General features: G+C 46.0%; 1 protein-coding gene across 2 annotated transcripts in view; it reads left to right on the top strand.

The window, feature by feature from the left end:
- CNST (consortin, connexin sorting protein) overlaps positions 1–19,007 on the top strand; it is an 84,909-nt gene that overhangs the window by 25,021 nt on the left and 40,881 nt on the right. Inside the window, exon 2 of one of the 2 annotated variants that reach the window (XM_079763806.1) lies at positions 6,060–6,488. In XM_079763806.1, coding sequence (XP_079619932.1) covers positions 6,110–6,488 — 379 coding nt within the window. In that variant the 5' untranslated portion in view covers positions 6,060–6,109. Of the gene's footprint in view, positions 1–6,059; positions 6,489–19,007 lie in introns of those variants that run through there. The other variant, XM_079763807.1, reaches the window with a different exon arrangement.

The following is a 19,007-nucleotide window of genomic DNA, read 5'->3' as shown; positions in this document are numbered from 1 at the left end:
CACTGTGGCTGTGGTCAGCCGGGTACGCAATCAGCAGAGCAGATTTTAATCAGCATTTTTTTAAAAAATGAAACAGTATTGAGTAGCGTGGAGAGTGTGTCAGAGTGCTTCTGTGGTCTCCTTTCCAGATCCCTGGTTTCCATCCGTTGTACAGTGTGTGTGCAGCAGATCATGAAAAATGAATTCCTTACTGGTGGTTGCAAACTTTTTGATAATCATTCCTCTGAGGCATACTTTTGGTTGCTGGTCTACTGATTATTGAATATTCATGCACAGGGTACATATGTCTAAACAAAACGTTAATCACAAAAGTAGCAATGAGATGTGAGTAGTATCGGACATGTCTAGTTAGTAAGATGGGAAATCACTATGGTAAACAATATTAATAAATACAAACCCAATAATGTATGGGTGTGGTGACTTTCTTCCTCAATTCTGAGTTGACTATGAGTAGCCAAATTTGAATTTAGGGTTGCCCAACCTTCATGGCCCACAGTTCACGGGCTTGACCCCCAGTGGGGGGGCGTGCATGTGGCAGTCAATAAATGATTCTCTCTCATCATTGATGCTTCTATCTCTTTCCCCCTCTCCCTTCCTCTCTGCAATCAATAAAAATATATATCTTTAAAATTTTTGAATTTAGGTTTAGTGGAATACCTAATTGATCTGGTTACTGTCTTCCTCTAAATTTATTTGTTTTGACTAGAAATTATCAGATTTAATCTTGGGGTCCCATCTTAATGCTTAAGAACTTTGGCTTCTCTCAAAAGTAAAAATATAGTATTTAGGCCTAATTTGTATGGATTACAGAAACATGCCAAACATATCTCCTTAAAGCATTTTAATAAAGTAATTGAGTAATGGTATATATTAACTGTTCCTACCTTTTTAAATTTTAGTAACGCCTGATGTTTGTACTCTCACCAGATGTCTCAGAAATGAAATCCAATCAACCTGCGGTTGAGGTTGTATTTCTAACAAAACGTAGATTTCTTTCTGCACACTGTGTTGTTTATTTAAAGCTTCTTTGAAGTGTTGTGGTTTTTCAAGTTTTTATAGCCCTCACTTCAGCATGTTTGCCTGACATTCCTCAGCGGTACAGAGTCCACATGTCAAGTAACTGTGTGCAGTGGGCGTATTTGGAATGCGATCCTGCCGCAGGAGCTGGAAGCGTGAGCCGCGCTCGCTGCCATGCTTCCAGAAGGCAACGTCGGCCGGAATCAGTGCGGTGACTGCGTGTCGCTGCTGCTTTCCTGAGGATCGGTTATCGGCCTAGAGACTCTCACAGGACAGACACGCAGTGTAGACACGACCAAGTACCTTGAATGCTGCTTCACCCGAGCCTCTGACTCCGGGTCCTGGGCAGTGCTAGCGTCTTGTTAAACCCTGTTTCTCCTGGAGATCTCCCCTGGCCCGAGCGCTTTCTCATGGGGAGATGCAGGTGCACAAACATCAGCATTGTGACTTTATCATCTTTTTCATTTTTCATATGTTTGCATAGTACTTTATATATATTTTTCAAAGGCTGATAAAAATATTGTTGGTCTAGCATTGAGGGAGAGGAAAAGAGGAGAAAGAAGAGTGACATATATAACATCTATAACTGTTTCCAAAAGCAGTAGGACTATAGTGATTAAGAAAGTTATCCTGTTGTTTACATTAAAATATTCCGATTGAAGTGTGTCAGCAATGTAGACAGAAGCCAAATATTGTATTGTAGGTCTCTTTCCCTCTCAGAGGAAGTGGACAGGAATCCCTGTGCCTGACTTTTTCCTTTTCAGAGAGAAACGGTAGAAATTCGGTTCCCTTACTCCTTCATGTATCTGTAAGAACAAGGCCCAAGACTAGACATTGTGAAGAATAAAAATCACCTGTGGCTGGGCCGTGGGTATCCAGATGCTTACATCTAGGAGGACACATAAGCAGAAATATACAATGTCGGCAGTGTTTGGGAAGAACTCTAGGTGGGGGTATAGATGCTATCGAGCAGCGGTAGCCAACCTTTCGGATCTCGCAGACCACCGGTTGGCGACCGCTGCTCTAGAGGGTATGTTATGTAGGGGCCTTTCGGAATGGAGAGGTCAGAGTAAGCAAATTGAAGTGACTTTTCAGCCGGGACTTGAAGAACTGGTAGGTGTCTTGTAAGAATAATTATAAGACATTCACGCCGTGGAAAGACCATAAGAGTCGCTATTAAAAAGTAGTTTACAAAGTTACCTTTTGAGAATTAAACTAATTGTCATTACAAAATCATAGGCAAAATGTCTTAAGGCCCAAAGGAAGGAACAGCTACGTTATTGGTAATAGTTACTTAAATAGTATATCAGGTTGTCCCCCAAAAATGTACACACTTTGAATAATTATAAGGCCAGTGTTTATTGAAATACATTTCATTTTCAAAATGTAATAGAATCTACAGACATAGTGTGTATGCATTTTCAAAATGTAATAGAATCTACGGACATAGTGTGTATGCATTTTCAAAATGTAATAGAATCTACAGACATAGTGTATATGCATTTGGGGGGTGGGGGGATGGGGAGACACACTGTATATAGTTTTAAATAGTTCTCAACAGGAGAAGGGAGGCCAGGTAGGAAATGGTGTGTTGTGTAAATCCAGCACTTTCTAGGGAAAGAGAAGACTTCCAGGAACTTGAACTTCTTGGTCATTAGACATGTGTCCTCTGCTATAGGGCGGAGATTCTTCATTGGGGTATACCGCAGCTGGAGTGAGATGCTCTTTCAGGTACAGGATTTCTCCCCATTGTCCATAGGGCATAATGACAAGAGTATGGCCTCAGGATCAGAACTCGTTCAAATCCCATGCCCAAACTTGCTAGCTGAGTGACACGATACTTGTCTCTGCGTTAGTATAATGGCGCTAAAATGATCTGTCTGCTAAGTAATGGTGAGGATTGACTGAAAGCATTGGTCTGAAGAGTTCCACTCAGGGCCTAGCACATGACCCTCAGCGAAGCTGGGAAAATGCTCTGTAATCTAAACCCACCAAGAACCTTAATCACTAATTTCTCGATACTGAATCATCTCAGACAGGATGTGCAGATCAGACGCTTAAGCATTCTGGGAAGGAAATCAGATACCCCGTCACAAAGCAGTGCTTCCCGGCATTCTCAGACGGTGCTAGTAGCCTTAGTCCGTCATCGAGAGCCTCGTTCCTGGGGGGTCGGGGAAGCGCTGTTTCTGAACCCGCCGTGAGGCAGAGGCTGCAGGCCTGCGTGCGTGACCTGCCGGTGTTGAATGCCAACCTGGAGAGTCTGTGGCAGTAGTGATTGCCAACTTTCATTCAGCGTTCACCGTGGGCCCAGCACCCTGCTAAGTGCTCTACCTGCCCCGTTGTGTAAGCCTCAGAGACAACAGCAGGGCAGGTATTGAAATTCTCCTCTCTTAATGAGGAAGGCGAAGCTTGGAGGTGCTCGGTAACTTGAGGTCACACAGTTGTTAATGGCAGAGCCAGGATTTGAGCCTCCGTCTGCCACTGCTCTCAGCCATCACGCTGCAACGCGCCAGGGTCAAACCAGGAAGCCCTGGTGTCAGATCCAGTTCCACTTCTCTCCTGGAACACGATCTTAAGCAAGGGGTTTTTGCCTCTCTGAACCTCAGAGTCTTCATGTAAAACCCAGAATGAATACAGCCCATGAAATGGGCGTGTTCGGAGGATTGGAAGGAAGTCACGTGAAGTACCCGACACAATTTCTAATGCCCGGAAGTGACTCGACACGACATGATGGTTACTATTTGGGTAAGGTGACCAGATCGTCCCGCTTTTGGCGGGACAAAACCGATTTTTAACAATTTGTCCCGCATCCCACGGCGTTTATAGGGACTTTTTTAAAACGCCATGGGATGCGGGACAAATTGTAAAAAATCGGTTTTGTCCCGCCAAAAGCAGGACGATCTGGTCACCTTATATTTGGGGCTCTCCAGGCAGGTTTCTCCTTCCCACTGTCCCCCTTAGCCTGTGACTTCCGTGTCACTTGCAGGTAAAAGTAAAACCTTTGTACTTTTCAACTGCAAAAACACGTAGAATATGGCTGCTTATTTAAATTAGAAAAGAATCGAGGCTATGACCAGTTTTAAGGTCTGACATTTGTCCTACATGCCATATAAATGTCACTATTTTTATTGTGATAAAATGTAAATAACATAAAACATGCCATCTTAGCAATTTCTTTAAATATATACTTTATTGATTTTTTACAGAGAGGAAGGGAGAGGAAGAGAGAGTTAGAAACATTGATGAGAGAGTAACATCCATCAGCTGCCTCCTGCACACCCCCTACTGGGGATGTGCCCAGCAACCAAGGTACATGCCCTTGACCGGAATCGAACCTGGGACCCTTGAGTCCGCAGGCCGACACTCTATCCACTGAGCCACACCGGTTAGGGCTTACCAATTTTTAAGTCTACAATTCCATGTCATCTGTTATACACTGTCATGAGCCATCACCATTCTCTGTTTCCAGGTCTTTCTATCACCCTGAGCAAAGCCTCTGTAACCATTTAATATTAACCCCCTCTATTTAGAATTTCTTTTCATTCTACACTAAGTTATTCTAGTCAAATTAAATCATCTTACTTTTTACATCACATACCTATCAGCTGAAATAAGCAGCATATGTTTTGAGGAAGATGATACCAGCCAGATTTGGATATTTTTACGTTTGCCAAGCAGTACTTTTATGTCTGAATCAAAGTATTCCAGTTGGAAAATTTGTTGAAAGCATATGATACAATCAGGGTAGAGTTGATGATATAGTTTATACTTCCTTTTCATGTTTTTAAAGAATTGTACTTTACATGTCTAAAGGCTAATAAGCATTTCTGTTTATTAATTAGAAGAATTTAACAAGTTCCATTATTGAAGGGTGGTATGTGTGTGGTTTTTTTCAGAATTACTGGAATATTATATTTTATTCAAACCCAAAATCATATTTGGCATGAAATAAAACTAAATCTGGTTGATACCATTTCCCTTAAAATGTAATGTACTTTTTAATAAGAGTGGATAAAACTTGACTGATCAGGGGCTTGTAATCCATTTTGTAGATCTTCAAAATGTTAGCAGGATCCTTGGAACAGATAATTTAAACTAGATAGGCTAGAGTTAATCATGGTGCTCTCTTTTTTATTATTCTTAATTGTACAAAAGGAGTTTGCTAACTATTGTAAGGTACTTTTCTATGGCTTATTTTCAGAATGTGAAAGATGTAATGAGAATAGTATAAACATATGCTCCCCGAATTTTTCCCCACATGCCTTTTTCAATTTATTTTAAAATAGATATAAATGTTTTCATTTGCAATATTGCTGGTGTTTTGCCAAGACCAAGACTTACACACCTAACTTGCACTTGTCCGGTTAAGTGTCCAGTTAAGCATGAGTGGTCGATTTTAGCAGACACCTCAGGCAACCAGCAATTTCTTTTGTTGAGGCAACGGTTCCAACATGATGCACATTAGAATGTCCTAGAGCCGTGGTTCCAACATGATGCACATTAGAATGTCCTCGCGAGCCACATGCGGCTCTTTGGCCCCTTGAGTGTGGCTCTTCCACAAAATACCACGGCCTAGGCGAGACTATTTTGAAGAAGTGGCATTAGAAGAAGTTTAAGTTTAAAAAATTTGGCTCTCAAAAGAAATTTCAATCGTTGTACTGTTGATATTTGGCTCTGTTGACTAATGAGTTTGCCGACCACAGTCCTAGAGAACTAAAAATACACCATCTCTGGGCTCGGTCCACAGAGACTCTGCTTTGATAGATTTACGATAGACTCTGACTCGCGTGTGTATTTGTAATAAACACCAGCCAGGGTTGAGAAGCACTGTGTCCAAAGGAGAACGGGGCGAGGGGGGCTGAGGTGGGGCTGCGAGGGGGCGGGAATGAGCGCCAGACATTTCCTCCTCCTCCTCCTCTTCCTCCTCCTCCTCCTCCTCCTCCCTGTTTCAGTCAGGCAACCCCAGAGAAGAGGAAAATGAGGCTCACAGATAGATCCAGAATTTAGAAAATAAAGTAGCTTTTCTCTTTTTGCCTTTGCAGCCATGGAAGGACTTTGATGAAACTTACCTGACTCCACAAAAGATGCTCTAATGGATGACAGTGAGCTGCCTGCAGGTAAACTTCAGATAGAACCACAAGATGGGTGTCATCCCGGTGGCAGCGTGGGAAGTGTAGGGTCACGCCTGCCTTCTGCGTCCGACGAGAATGAAAATCAGCTCGACGGCTGTGGGCAGGACCGCCTGACCAGCAGTGACGGCGCCATGGGCAAACCCGCAGCGGCCGAGCAGGACAGTCTCAACAACAATGCGGGCTGCACACCCGGCTATGAGGCGGCCGCAAGTGAGACCTCAGGAAACACCTCTCGGGAAGGCCCCGGAGATGAGCAGGACTTCTTGGGAGAGGACAGAACAACACCTGGAAAGAGAAGCTCAAGTACCAAGACAGGCCCGGCGAGGAAGATCCCACCAGGTATTGTCTTTAATTACTATTCATACTCCTCCTTGGAAATGCATCTTCTTCCCGTCCCACACTGTGTATCGGTCCTGCATCTCGTTTTTCTTCTCTCAATATATCCGGAGCTAGTTCCACAGGCACACAAACAGGTCCAGCTGCGTGGTATGCCAGGCGTGTGCTGTGTGTCTGCCGCGTCCCACCGTGTGCGTGTACCATCATTTATTTCACCGTTTCTTAATGCTACTTCCTGTATGTTCTATAATAAATGTGCTGAAGTTGACATTCTTTATACATGGTTTCACACTAGATACTTTAAATACAGGGTATCCCCCAAAAACTGTATACACACTTGGAATAATTATCAATCCCAGTGGGTTACATCCGAAAAGCAAGAAACATCAATTGATCTAAAACATGTTAAAGTGTGTATACATTTCGGGGGCCGAGGGGGAGATGCCCTGAATATGGAGCCCTCTTCCTTTATAAATTAGACCATTTGACCATTCGTTACCAAAATTAGCCTCACAAATTTCCTTCTGTCCGCACTATGGCTTTGATCTCTAACCTGTGAGTTTATGTGCTTGTATAGTCTTACCCTCTTTATAAAACCTTTCCATCTCACTCCGTGGATGAATGTATACATTAACGTATAATGTTGAGTAAGACATGAAGCTTTAATTATCTGTAATCGCTTTGGTCACAAAGTAATTCAGAGCATAACTCACTGGGTATGTGGTTTGGTGATTAAAATGTGGAAGTGCGGACTCTTTTGCCTGATTGGCAGGGCAGACCTGGGAAAATCTGGTTATTTCTCATCGGCAGCATGGGGCTGGAGGGTTCCCGTGCACCCCGCGCGGGGACTCCTTGGTCAGCGCCCCCCAACTCCTGCGCCCGGCTCTGGTGCGCGAAGTGCGCGCCTCCTCTCACCTGCTGCTCTCCTCTGCGTCTTTGGCTGATTTGCCATCTCTCTGTCCATAGTCTGTTTCTTATTGTATTTTTTATGTGGAGTAAAAGATGACATTTTCCAGTTTCTACAGATCAGTCCGTATTTATTCTGTAAGGTAACTTGATAACTTTTTAATGCAGCTCATAATTTGACTTTCCAGTTAATGGATCCCTTTGTCTTTGCTTTTCCTTAGTAGACTTAGAGCAAATTAAAATAATTTTGACAAGCAGTAGGAAAGCATTTTCTTTTTCTTTCTTTCTTTTTTTAAATATATTTTATTGATTTTATTTTTTTTTACAGAGAGGAAGGGAGAGGGATAGAGAGTTAGAAACATCGATGGGAGAGAAACATTGAAAAGCTGCCTCCTGCACACCCCCTACTGGGGATGTGCCCGTAACCAAGGTACATGCCCTTGACCAGAATCGAACCTGGGACCCTGGGACCCTTCAGTCCGTAGGCCGACGCTCCATCCACTGAGCCAAACCAGTTAGGGTGAAAAGCATTTTCTTAAAAGGCCTACATTAGCTATGATATACACAGTACTATTGATGTATAAATTGATTTATTCTTCATAATTCAAGGGCAGCTTGACTGTGCCTCTCTGATCCAATCTGGGGCTATTTTTAAGAACTGAGATCAAGTTGCATATGTATAAGGATCAGTCATAGCTTCATGATTATGGCTCCTTTTACGGAATTCCTCCCTCCCATGGCCTTACCCCGTTTTCCTAGGTGGGATTGTATAATTTAAAGTTGTTCAGTACTTACTACCAGTGAGAAGATATGTGTGGAATTACTACCCCCTAATGCACTTGAAATAATATGTTTATAAAACCTGTGTTTATAAAGTCTTTATACAGATTATTTTAAGCCTGGTGTGTTTTTTTTTTTGTATCTAATATAAATGAGTGTAAGAGTGTAAGAAACCGAATTAAGAGTTGTAAAACCCAAGTTCGAATCTTACTTCTGGTTCTGGGTCACTTGGTGAGACCTAGTTATTCTGCCCCTCAGTTTTCTCATTTGTTTACTGATGATGCTCATATACGTGTATCTACAAAATGCCTTTCTGAGCAGTGAGTGGATTTCTGAATAGAAATGGTGTGTCTACACTCGGTTAAAGTTTGGTGATTGACCTCTGGCATATCTGTAGAGTTTTTACATGTAGAGAGTACATTTTCATTTGTACTTTAAGCTTTGTTAAAAGAAGGTAAGTCTAGGTGGGCAAAAGAATTTTGAACTGAATGAAAAGGTATTTCTGAGGGTAGAATGATCCCCTTTCTGACCCGGAAGGGGCCTGAGATGGGACGCGTTAGGACTACCTGGCGCTTTCCTGTGTACCCTGAGGTCCCTGAGGTCCGTCCTCTCAGTCCGTGTCCAGTCAGTCTCCGTGACTGTTTGTCCCTACGACTCTCTCGGTGGCCTGTTCCTCCCCGTCTCCGCCACACGGTCCCACTCCCACAGCTTTAGCTCGAGTCCTGCCCAAGACCCCCATGTGTGTCTCCCACCTTGCTTCTCCGTAAGCCACCTCTGTGGCGGAACTAACACCGCACACATTCATGCTGGGCGTGGGCCGTGTACTCTCCTCTGGACTGGGAAGTTTTAACATCCCAAACAAGTGCAGTTTCAGAATTTTACAGAAGAGTATTTTCCTAACAACAGAATAGTTTCTAAAATGTAAAACGATAGCTAAAACGTGACTTTCAATCCCAAACCAGGAATAAGCTGCTCGTCGGCCAGTGCTCTTTCAGGACATTTTTAGAAACATACGTTCAGGTAAATCCACTCCTATGCTCCCTTACCTAGCTTAATTGATAGTATTTTTTATGTACCCCAAAGCTAGTACTGTTAAAAAAAAAATTACGATACATGATTATTTATCGATTTCTTGGAGGCAGCATTTCCATAAACCTGCTGAAACCTTGAACTGGGCCTCATCTAAGTCCAGTTGTCATTATGGCGCAGGCTTATTTTTTCCTTAAGAGACTTTAATCCCCTTGATTAGTCAACTAAGCAGGGTTACAGGCTGCGTTACAACAAGTTTTCGCTGGCATCGTTTTAGGTAAGTAATATTCCAACAATTAATGGAAATGAGCCTATAAATATTTGACAGCCTTATTGATATACAATTCCCACTTAAAATGTACAAGTCAATGCCGTTTAGCATATTCAGTAGCTGTGCAACCATTACCACCGTCAGTTTTAGAACATTTTCATTGCCCACAGGAACCCCATGCCTGTTAGAGTTCTCTCCCGTTCCCCCTTAGCCGTCCCAGCTCTAGGCAACCACTCGCCCACTTTCTTTCTCTGTAGACTTGCCTGTTCTGGACATTTCACATAAATGGGACCGTACAATGGATGGTCCTCTATGACTGGCTTCTTTCACTTGGCACAGTACTTTCGGGATCCACCCCTGTTGTAGCATGTATCAGTACTTTGTTCCGCCTGAGGTCAAATAGGACTCCATTGCACGGGCATCTCACATTTCCTGTACCTGTTTGTCAGCTGCTGGGTATTCGGGCTGTTTCTACTTTTTAGCTATTATGAGTAACGCTCCTGTGAACATTTGCATACAGGTTTTTATGTGGATATATGTGTTCCTTTTGAGGGGTTTTATGTGCATAGGAGTGGAATTATTGGATCATAAAGTAACCGTTTAACTTTTTTGAGGATCTGTCAAACTATTTCCTCTCTCGCCAGCAATATATGAGGGTTATAGTTCCTCCACGTTTCTCCAGGACTTGGTAATATCTGACTCTTTTTATTATAGCCAGAGTTGTTTTTACTTAGATGTAATTCACATGCCATAAATTCACCTTTCTATAAAGTGGTTTCAGTACATTCACAAAGTTGTACAACCACCTAATTCTAGAACATTTTATTCCCCCAAAGAAGAAACTCCCTGTTTTCGCCCGTCAACAACTGGGGCATAAATTTTGAATAGTTGTGAGATACAAGTTTAGATTCAGTTTCTGATGGTTGCCATAACAACGTCGGTTATTTACTCAGTCGGTCACCATAGTTTCTAAACATTTGACAAAACAGTTCAGCAGCTGGCAGGAAGCCAGAGTAGGCAGCAGATGCACATGGAGAAAGACCTTCCAGACGGACTGGGCCACCCTTCAGTGCCCAGGCTGGTTCCACTGGAGGCCTTCACAGCGTGGCCGCTGGGGGGTGACAGAGAGGCCCGGGAGCTGGGAAAACAACTCTTGGGAATGGTCTGTGTCCTGAGAACAAAACTTTGGTCTTGAAAGTTGGCTCTGCCTGTTCCTATGTGACCCTAGAAAAGCAGTACCTCCTTTCCCTGAGCCTCCCTCCTCATCTGTGGCAGGGCTGATCCTACCTGTCTTGTCCTTAAAGTGAGCAATCCTGAATGGGAAGCACCTGTAAAGTCCCCAGCGTGAAACAGGTGCTTCTAACTGGCAACTGTCTTTGTCTGTGTCACCCGGTGAGTTTTAAGTGGCATGAGTAGGAGCAGCATTCAGCAAAATTAAGACATTTGTTTAGTTTGACTCTAAATCCATCTCACCTCTTTTGTCAGTGTGTTTCTTCTGGGATCTTAGTAACACTCTCTTTCGAGATTCACCTATCCCTGCCCCTCTCTCCCCTGGTGTGTATTCCTAAAAACGTGTTCAGTGCCTTCCTCATCATGCCAACTGGCATGTTAACTGGCATGGATCCTCAAGGCACATTTGCATTTTACATATCTGGCTTTAACCATAGAACCTTTTATCTGGCCTTAAATATGTGCCTTTATATTTGTTAGAGAAGCAAATTTTTACAATATCAGGCTTACAAGAAGATCATATCCTATCTAATAAAAGAGTAATATGCAAATTGATCATCACTCCAACACACAAGATGGCTGCCCCCATGTGGACACAATATGACCACCACAAGATAGCCGGCAGGGGACAGCAGTTGGGAGGGACCAGGCCAGCAGGGGAGGGCAGTTGGGAGGGACGAGGCCTGTAAGGGAGGGCAGTTGGGGGTGATCAAACCTGCAGGGGAAAGCAGTTAGGGGTGACCAGGCCAGCAGAGGAGGGAAGTTGGGGGAGACCGGGCCTGCAGGGAAGGGCAGTTGGGGGGGGTGGGGTGGACCAGGCCTGTAGGGGAGGGCAGTTAGGGGTGACCAGGCCTGCAGGAGAGGGCAGTTAGGGGCAATCAGGCTGTCAGGGGAGCAGTTAGGCATCAATCAGGCTGGCAGGGGAGTGGTTAGGGGGTGATCAGGCTGGCAGGCAGAAGCGGTTAGGGGCAATCAGGCAGGCAGACAGGCGAGCAGTTGGGAGCCAGCAGTCCTGGATTGTGAGAGGGATGTCCTACCAGGATCGGGCCTAAACGGGCAGTTGGACATCCCTTGAGGGGTCCCATATTGGAGAGGGTGCAGGCTGGGCTTAGGGACACACACCCCCGTGCACGAATTTCATGCACCGGGCTTCTAGTAATTTATATAAAGTCACATAAAATTTGAGAATTTTATTTATTTATCCTGGAGAACCAAGGAATATTTTTCATGTGATAGCGGATGAATTCAGTGTGCTTGGAATGAACTGGAAAAAAAAATGTAGCCATTTCGATATTAGCAAAGCTGTTCATGAACAACTAGTGGGAAACAATGTAGTAGTTGCATTTGAAACTTAGATACTTGAGTATCACAGACCTGGATAAGGAGTTTAAAAATTAGCAGAATTAATTGCATGCTTATGGAAATCCCTTGCATATTTTTAAAATTTAATAAAACATATTAAACTGTAAAAGGTCTAATCAAACTCTTAAGAAGAAACTTAAGGAATGCAAACATTGGTGCTACTTGGCATCCTACCTAATAATAGACAAATATGCAAATTGACCATACCTCCGACACACCCACAAGCTACGCCCACCATCCAATCAGAGCGAGCATACAAATTAACCCAAACCAAGATGGCTACAGCCACAGAGAGCAAGGTTTCCTAAGTAACAGAGGAAGCCAAGCTTTCCGCCTGCCCTTGCCAGGCCTAAGCCTCCACTCAAGCTACAAAGTTTTAATTATAGAAGGTAAACAAATTCAAACAAATGGCAGCAGAATGGAGCTTGAGAGAGCAGGCCAGGGTTGCCGCCGGCAACAGGGGAAGCAAAGCTTTTCGCACACCCTGGCGGGGCCCACCAGCTTAAGGCAACAAAGTTTCAATTATAACCCCAACACAAATGGCTGCCAGCCTCGGAGGGAGCCCCAGGCTTGGCTCCGCTCCAGGCTACAAAGTTTCAATTGTAGAAGGAAAATAAATTCCAGATACCAGGGCCTCCGCTTGGGTTGCCAGGGGGCGTGGCCGACCTGCAAACCACCACAGACCCCTCGCTCAGGCCGCCCCACGCCCCAAGGGAACCCCCACCTGATCCGGGACACCCTTCAGGGCAAACCAGCTGGCCCCCTCCCATGCACCAGGCCTCTATCCTATCTAATAATAGAGTAATATGCAGATTGCTCATCACTGCAACACACAATATAGCTGCCCCCATGTGGACACAAGATGGCCACCACAAGATGGCCAGCAGGAGAGGGCAGTTGGGAGGCACCTGGCCTACAAGGGAGGGCAGTTGAGGACCAGGCCTGCAAGGGAGGGCAGTTGGAGGTGATCAACTCTGCAGAAGAGGGCAGTTAGGGGGACCAGGCCGGCAGAGGAGGGAAGTTGGGGGCAAACAGGCTGGCAGCAGAGTGGTTAGGGGGTGATCAGGCTGGCAGGCAGAAGCGGTTAGGGGCAATCAGGAAGGCAGGCAGGCAAGCATTTGGGAGCCAGCAGTCCTGGATTGTGAGAGGGATGTCCGACTGCCCATTTAGGCCCGATCCCAGTAGGATTGGGCCTAAACGGGCAGTCAGACATCCCTTGAGGGGTCCCATATTGGAGAGAGTACAGGCTGGGCTGAGGGACAACCCCCCTCCGTGCACGAACTTCGTGCACCGGGCCTCTAGTCTATACTAATAATAGGGTAATATGCAAATTGGTGGGGACGCTGCTACAGTAACAATCGATCAGCAGGCTGCATGCGCAGCAGGCGTGGGTTGGCGGGGACTTGCAGCGTTGGGGACAGGGTGGGGCCGAGGCAGAGAAGCCTCCGCGTGCCTGTGCTGGGGGTCTGCAGGCGCAGGGAAGGGCCCCTTTGCCCCGGTGGTAGGGCCGCGGCGGGGCCCTCCGTGCACTTGCGCCGGGAGTCCACAGGCCTTCGCTGCAGCCGGCCCCAGGGGTCCGCAGGCCTCCCCCGGCTTCGGCCAACCTCTTTGGGGCATTCCATCGAGGAGCCCCGGATGGGTGGGCGGGGCCTACCTCTTTGGGGCGATGGATCACACAGGGCTCCCGCACTGTGACAGGGTGCAGGCCAGGCTGGGGGACACCCCTCTGCCCAGACTGCATGAATTTCGTGCACTGGGCCACTAGTATTTTATAAAATGTAGAGTCTAAATCCCAGCAATATTAATATGTACTAATTGTGCCTTTAATATGAATTGAAAAGAGCCTGGAGCATATCCTAGAAGTGCTTTCTCAGATGCACTGTGTGTTCACACAATCTAAATATTGAGTGTAGGATACTCCGACTTAGTGTGTCCCAACTAAGTGAGCCTTTCATATGAGAGGAGAAAATGAATAATGGTCTTTGAGTTCAAGACAGTGTGGCTGGAGGCAGAGTCCTTCATTACCGAGGTCGGCTTACGGACGGGTGTGTCGTGTCTATTACAAAGCTTAATGCTCAGCCATGAATTTATGAGGAGCCAGGCTGAGAGCAGGCAGGTCACTTTCCGTAGGTCACAGGGCCGTTTGCCTGCAGCCGGCGCTCTAACCACAGGCTGTGCTGCTGCGCTGAAGGCTGAGGCCACCGCCCGAGGGCACAGGAGGATAGCGTGCCACCGGTGCCACGTGGAGCAGTGGTGATTATGATTACATAAGATGCCCTTTGACCCCAAGTCAGGTCCCAAGGAAGTTGGCTAATTTTCAGATTTATCTCACTCATAATACTAGTTCAGGGAAAGGAGGGAATACTTCCTTTTAACCACTTAAATGCATTTAGCCAAGGATTGCAGATATTTAAATGGTGAGCACTCCTCTATTTTCATGAGACTAAGTAGGAGCTTAGGTGGTGACATGTGGGGGACAGATGAGTAAGCCGCAGAGGAACTACATGAACCATGTATCAACATTTATTTCTGCTCCCTCCTCCAAAGTATGGGCAAGCTGTGCATCCGCACGAGGGAGGAAGAGGGACTGAGGAATTCAGGATGCCGTGGCTCAAGGAATCATAACCTGAAATCACCGACAGAAAGGCGTTTTGTTCTGTTTCTTATTGCAGTAAAATATATACATAAATTTGCCAGTTTAAGTGTCCAGTTCAGTGGTATTAATTACATGTTATATAACCATCACCACTATCTATTTCCAGAATTTTTATCACCCTAAACAGACTCTGTCAGCATTAAGCAATAACTTAACTTGCACCCAGTAACCTCTGTTCTATTTTCCGTCTCTGTGACTGTGCCTGCTCTAGATCTTTCATGTAAGTGGAAGCATATGAGACTCGTCCTTTGGCGACTGGCTTTTTCACTTAGCGTAATGCCTTCAGGACCATCCGTGTTGCAGCATGCATTCCATTGTATGAACATGCCACCTTCTGCATGCCCAGTCATCTGTTAATGGACATTCAGGTTGTTTCCACCTTTTGGCTACATGTGAATAGTGCTGCTGTGAATAATGGCATATGTGTATCTGTTTGACTGTGTGTATACCTAGAGATATACCTGTTCTGTGTAGGTAATGGAATTGCTGAGTCAATGCAGTAACGTAACATTGCGCTGGAAGAGGAGAGGAATGGGAGTGAGTGCTCAGTGGGTACAGAGTTTCTGTTTGGAGTAAGAAAGAGTCTGCAAATGGATAGTGGTGAGGACTGCACAGCATCGTGAGTGTAGTTAACATCCCTGAATTGTGCACTTCCAAATGATTGAAGTGGTTAACTTTTATGCTGTGTTTTGAAGAATCATCATAAAAAATTGGTAAGAGTTTCAAACTCAGTGATAAGGACACAGAGAGCTAAGTTAATCATAGTTTACTGAGTTTTAAAACAGAAGTTCCTGCGCATTTATTGGGCACTTTCTGTATACCAGCCACTGTGATACCTGTTTTCTATGGAATATCATATTTAATCTTCTCCACAGCCTTACTGTTTGCGGCCTTGCACTGGCGTCTGCACATTTAAAGAAGCCGTGTTTACGGAATGGCTTCGGCAGGGAAAGCCTGTCACCAGTCAGCCTGCCCAGAGATTCCGGGTGGGCCAGGGGTGGCGTTCGTGGGCTGGCTTGGAGCTAGGCTCCTTAGAAGGCAAGCCTGGTGCCTGGGTCCGCAGGTGGGCAGGCTTGGTGCTTTGGTCCACAGTGGCCAGCCTGGCGCCTGGGTCTGTTGGGGCAGGCCCTGTGCCTGATCCTACAATGGGACTTGGGTGTGTGTGGGAGAGCCTGGATCCTGGGTCCCTGATGGCCAACCAGGTTTTGGGGACCACTGGGGTGGGCCTGATGGATTGGTCCATGAGGGTCAGCCTGGAGCTGGAGTGAGCTTGGAGCATGGGGCCATGATCGCTGGCCTGGATGCTGCAGGGCTTGGCCTGGCCCTGAGTAAGGCCAGGGGCCAGACTCTGTCAGAGCTCTCCTGGAGGTTGGGGCCATGCGGGTCATCTGTCTGCATTTCTTAAATACCGGAATCACTATGGAGATTTTGAGTGTTTGAGATGGTCAGATCTGGGAGGGGCCTGAGATCTCATCTAGGCAATCCCTTTATCTTAAAGATTAGGAAGCTATACTATTTATATATATAAAAGCCTAAGTGTCCGTCTGACCATCCGACTAGTAGCTATGATGCGCACTGACCACCAGGGGGCAGACGCTCAACACGGGAGCTGCCGTGATGCACACTGGCCACTTAAAAATAAACGGCACCACAGACCTGGTGCCGACAAACCAACACTCGGCTTCCCTCAGGTGGGGACACAGGCCCCACCACCACCCGAGTGACACTCCACCAAATCGCAGCCAATGCTGCCAAGACCCCATGGCGCAAAATGTGGCCCCCAGCCCAGCCCAGAAACAGTCACTGTGGGCGCCGTTAATGACGTCACATAGCAACGCCGAGCTTCCTCTCCCTAGCAACTAGCATCCTTGGAGTTTCTTCAGCCCAGGAACCTGACTTGCTGTATAGCCAGGTGCAAACATTTCACAGTTTAACCAAATGTTTGTAAAGCATTTTCCCATGCCTCATCTCATTTGATCCTCACAGAAGTCCTGGAGTAGGTAGATAGGAGACTCAGTAAGAATCCTATTTTCTTTTCATTAGCAAGACGTGAATAACGATATTAAAATATTTCTTCTAATTAATTTCCTTTCAGTGTGTGAGAATCTGTGCACCGGGACACTAGTAGAGAATACCACTCCAAGGTCACTTAGAAAATAGTGACAGACTGAAGTCTCTCGCTCCAATTCCAGTGCTGTTTGATCTACCCTACTCTGTACCAGCAAGGAATGTTATCACAAGAGATAGGGTAGTTTTATTTAAGTAATCTCTGATGCTCATGATCGTCTAGCCCTGATAGGTAATTCTTCTGTGGTCTGAGTCTTGCATGTTTCCCTGACCTGTTAACCCATCTGGAAAGACCCATCTGAGCTTAGCTCATATTTTCCATCCCCTCCCTATACTTAATGGTTAAAGTCTTATATTCTTCCTAATTGTCCACATTAGCATCTGTTGCTCTTGGAATTCTCAGATTTCTGTCGGTTATTCCTCTTAAAATTTCTTTTGTTGCTACATAATTTTATGTTTTTATTGATTTCAGAGAGGAAGGGAGAGGGAGAGAGAGATAGAAACATCAGTGATGAGAGAGAATCATTGATCTGCTGCCTCCAGCACACCCCCTACCGGGGATGGAGCCCGCAACCCAGGCATGGGCCCTGACCGGGAATCGAACGGTGACCTCCTGGTTCATACCACTGAGCCACTCTGGCCGGGCACTACATAATTTTATTTACTAATACATTGCTTGTTTATAAATTGTACTTATGTGCAACATTAATTATTAAAATAACTTAGAGACAAAATAGATTTAGCAGGAACCATGACCATTATGAATCTACTAGAAGCCCGGTGCATGAAATTCGTGCACGGCGGGGGGTTGTCCCTCAGCCCAGCCTGTACCCTCTCCAATCTGGGACTCCTGGAGGGATGTCCGACTGCCCGTTTAGGCCCGATCCCAGATCGGGCCTAAACGGGCAGTCGGACATCCCTCTCACAATCCAGGACTGCTGGCTCCCAACTGCTTGCCTTCCTGCCTTCCTGATTGCCCCTAACTGCTTCTGCCTGCCAGCCTGATCACCCCCTAACCACTCTGCTGCCAGCCTGGTTGATGCTTAACTGCTCCCCTGCCAGCCTGTTTGCCCCCAACTTCCCTCCTCTGCCAGCCTGGTCACCCCTAACTGCCCTCTCCTGCAGGGTTGATCACCTCCAACTGCCCTCCCTTGCAAGCCTGGTTCCTCTCAACTGCCCTCCCTTGCAGGCCGGGTGCCTCCCAACTGCCCTCCCCTGCTGGCCATCTTGTGGTGGCCATCTTGTGTCCACATGGGGGCAGGATCTTTGATCACATGGGGGCAGCTATATTGTGTGTTGCAGTGATGATCAATCTGCAGATTACTCTTTTATTAGATAGGATAGAGGCCTGGTACAGGGGTGGGGGCCAGCTGGTTTGCCCTGAAGGGTGTCACAGATAAGGGTGGGGGTTCCCTTGGGGTGTGGGGCGGCCTAAGCGAGGGGCCTGTGGTGGTTTGCAGGCCAACCACACCCCCTGGCAACCCAAGAGGAGGCCCTGGTATGTGGAATTTATTTTCCTTCTACAATTGAAACTTTGTAGCCTGGGGCGGCAGCCATTTCTGTGGCAGTTAATTCACCTTCTACAATTGAAACTTTGTAGCCTTAAGCGGGTGAGCCCAGCCAGGGTGTGCGGAAAGCTTTGCTTCCCCTGTTGCCGCCGGCAACCCTGGCCTGCTCTCTCAAGCTCCATTCTGCCGCCATTTGTTTGAATTTGTTTACCTTCTATAATTGAAACTTTGTAGCTTGAGTGGAGGCTTAGGCCTGCAACGGCTATGGAAAGCTTGGCTTCCTCTGTTACCTGGGAAACCTTGCTCTCTGTGGCTGTAGCCATCTTGGATTGGGGTTAATTTGCATAGTCGCCCTGATTGGCTGGTGGGCGTGGCTTGGCTGGTGGGCGTGGCTTATGTAGTGGAGTGATGGTTAATTTGCATATTACCATTTTATTATAGAGGATTAGTGTTCAGAGCACAGATTTGTGCACATTGAAAATAATTAGAAGAAATATTTTAATATCACTATTTGCCCTTTCTTTATAATAGAAGTGTCAACCAAATTCACGATTGACAATAACAGATGGAAACACACGTGTGCAATTGGCGCCAGCGAGAGCTTTATGTGTATCGCGCATGCATGAGTCAACTTAGCCTTTTATAGATATAGAACAAACTTGCTTAATTAGACCTGCTTTCTGATTTAGCTAAACTTTTTCCAGCCCAGTGAA

Source organism: Cnephaeus nilssonii (assembly GCF_951640355.1).
Source record: "Cnephaeus nilssonii genome assembly, chromosome: 23".
Taxonomy (NCBI): domain Eukaryota; kingdom Metazoa; phylum Chordata; class Mammalia; order Chiroptera; family Vespertilionidae; genus Cnephaeus; species Cnephaeus nilssonii.
The sequence above is the reverse complement of the archived record's forward strand: the minus strand, read 5'-3'. Positions and strand labels throughout refer to the sequence as shown.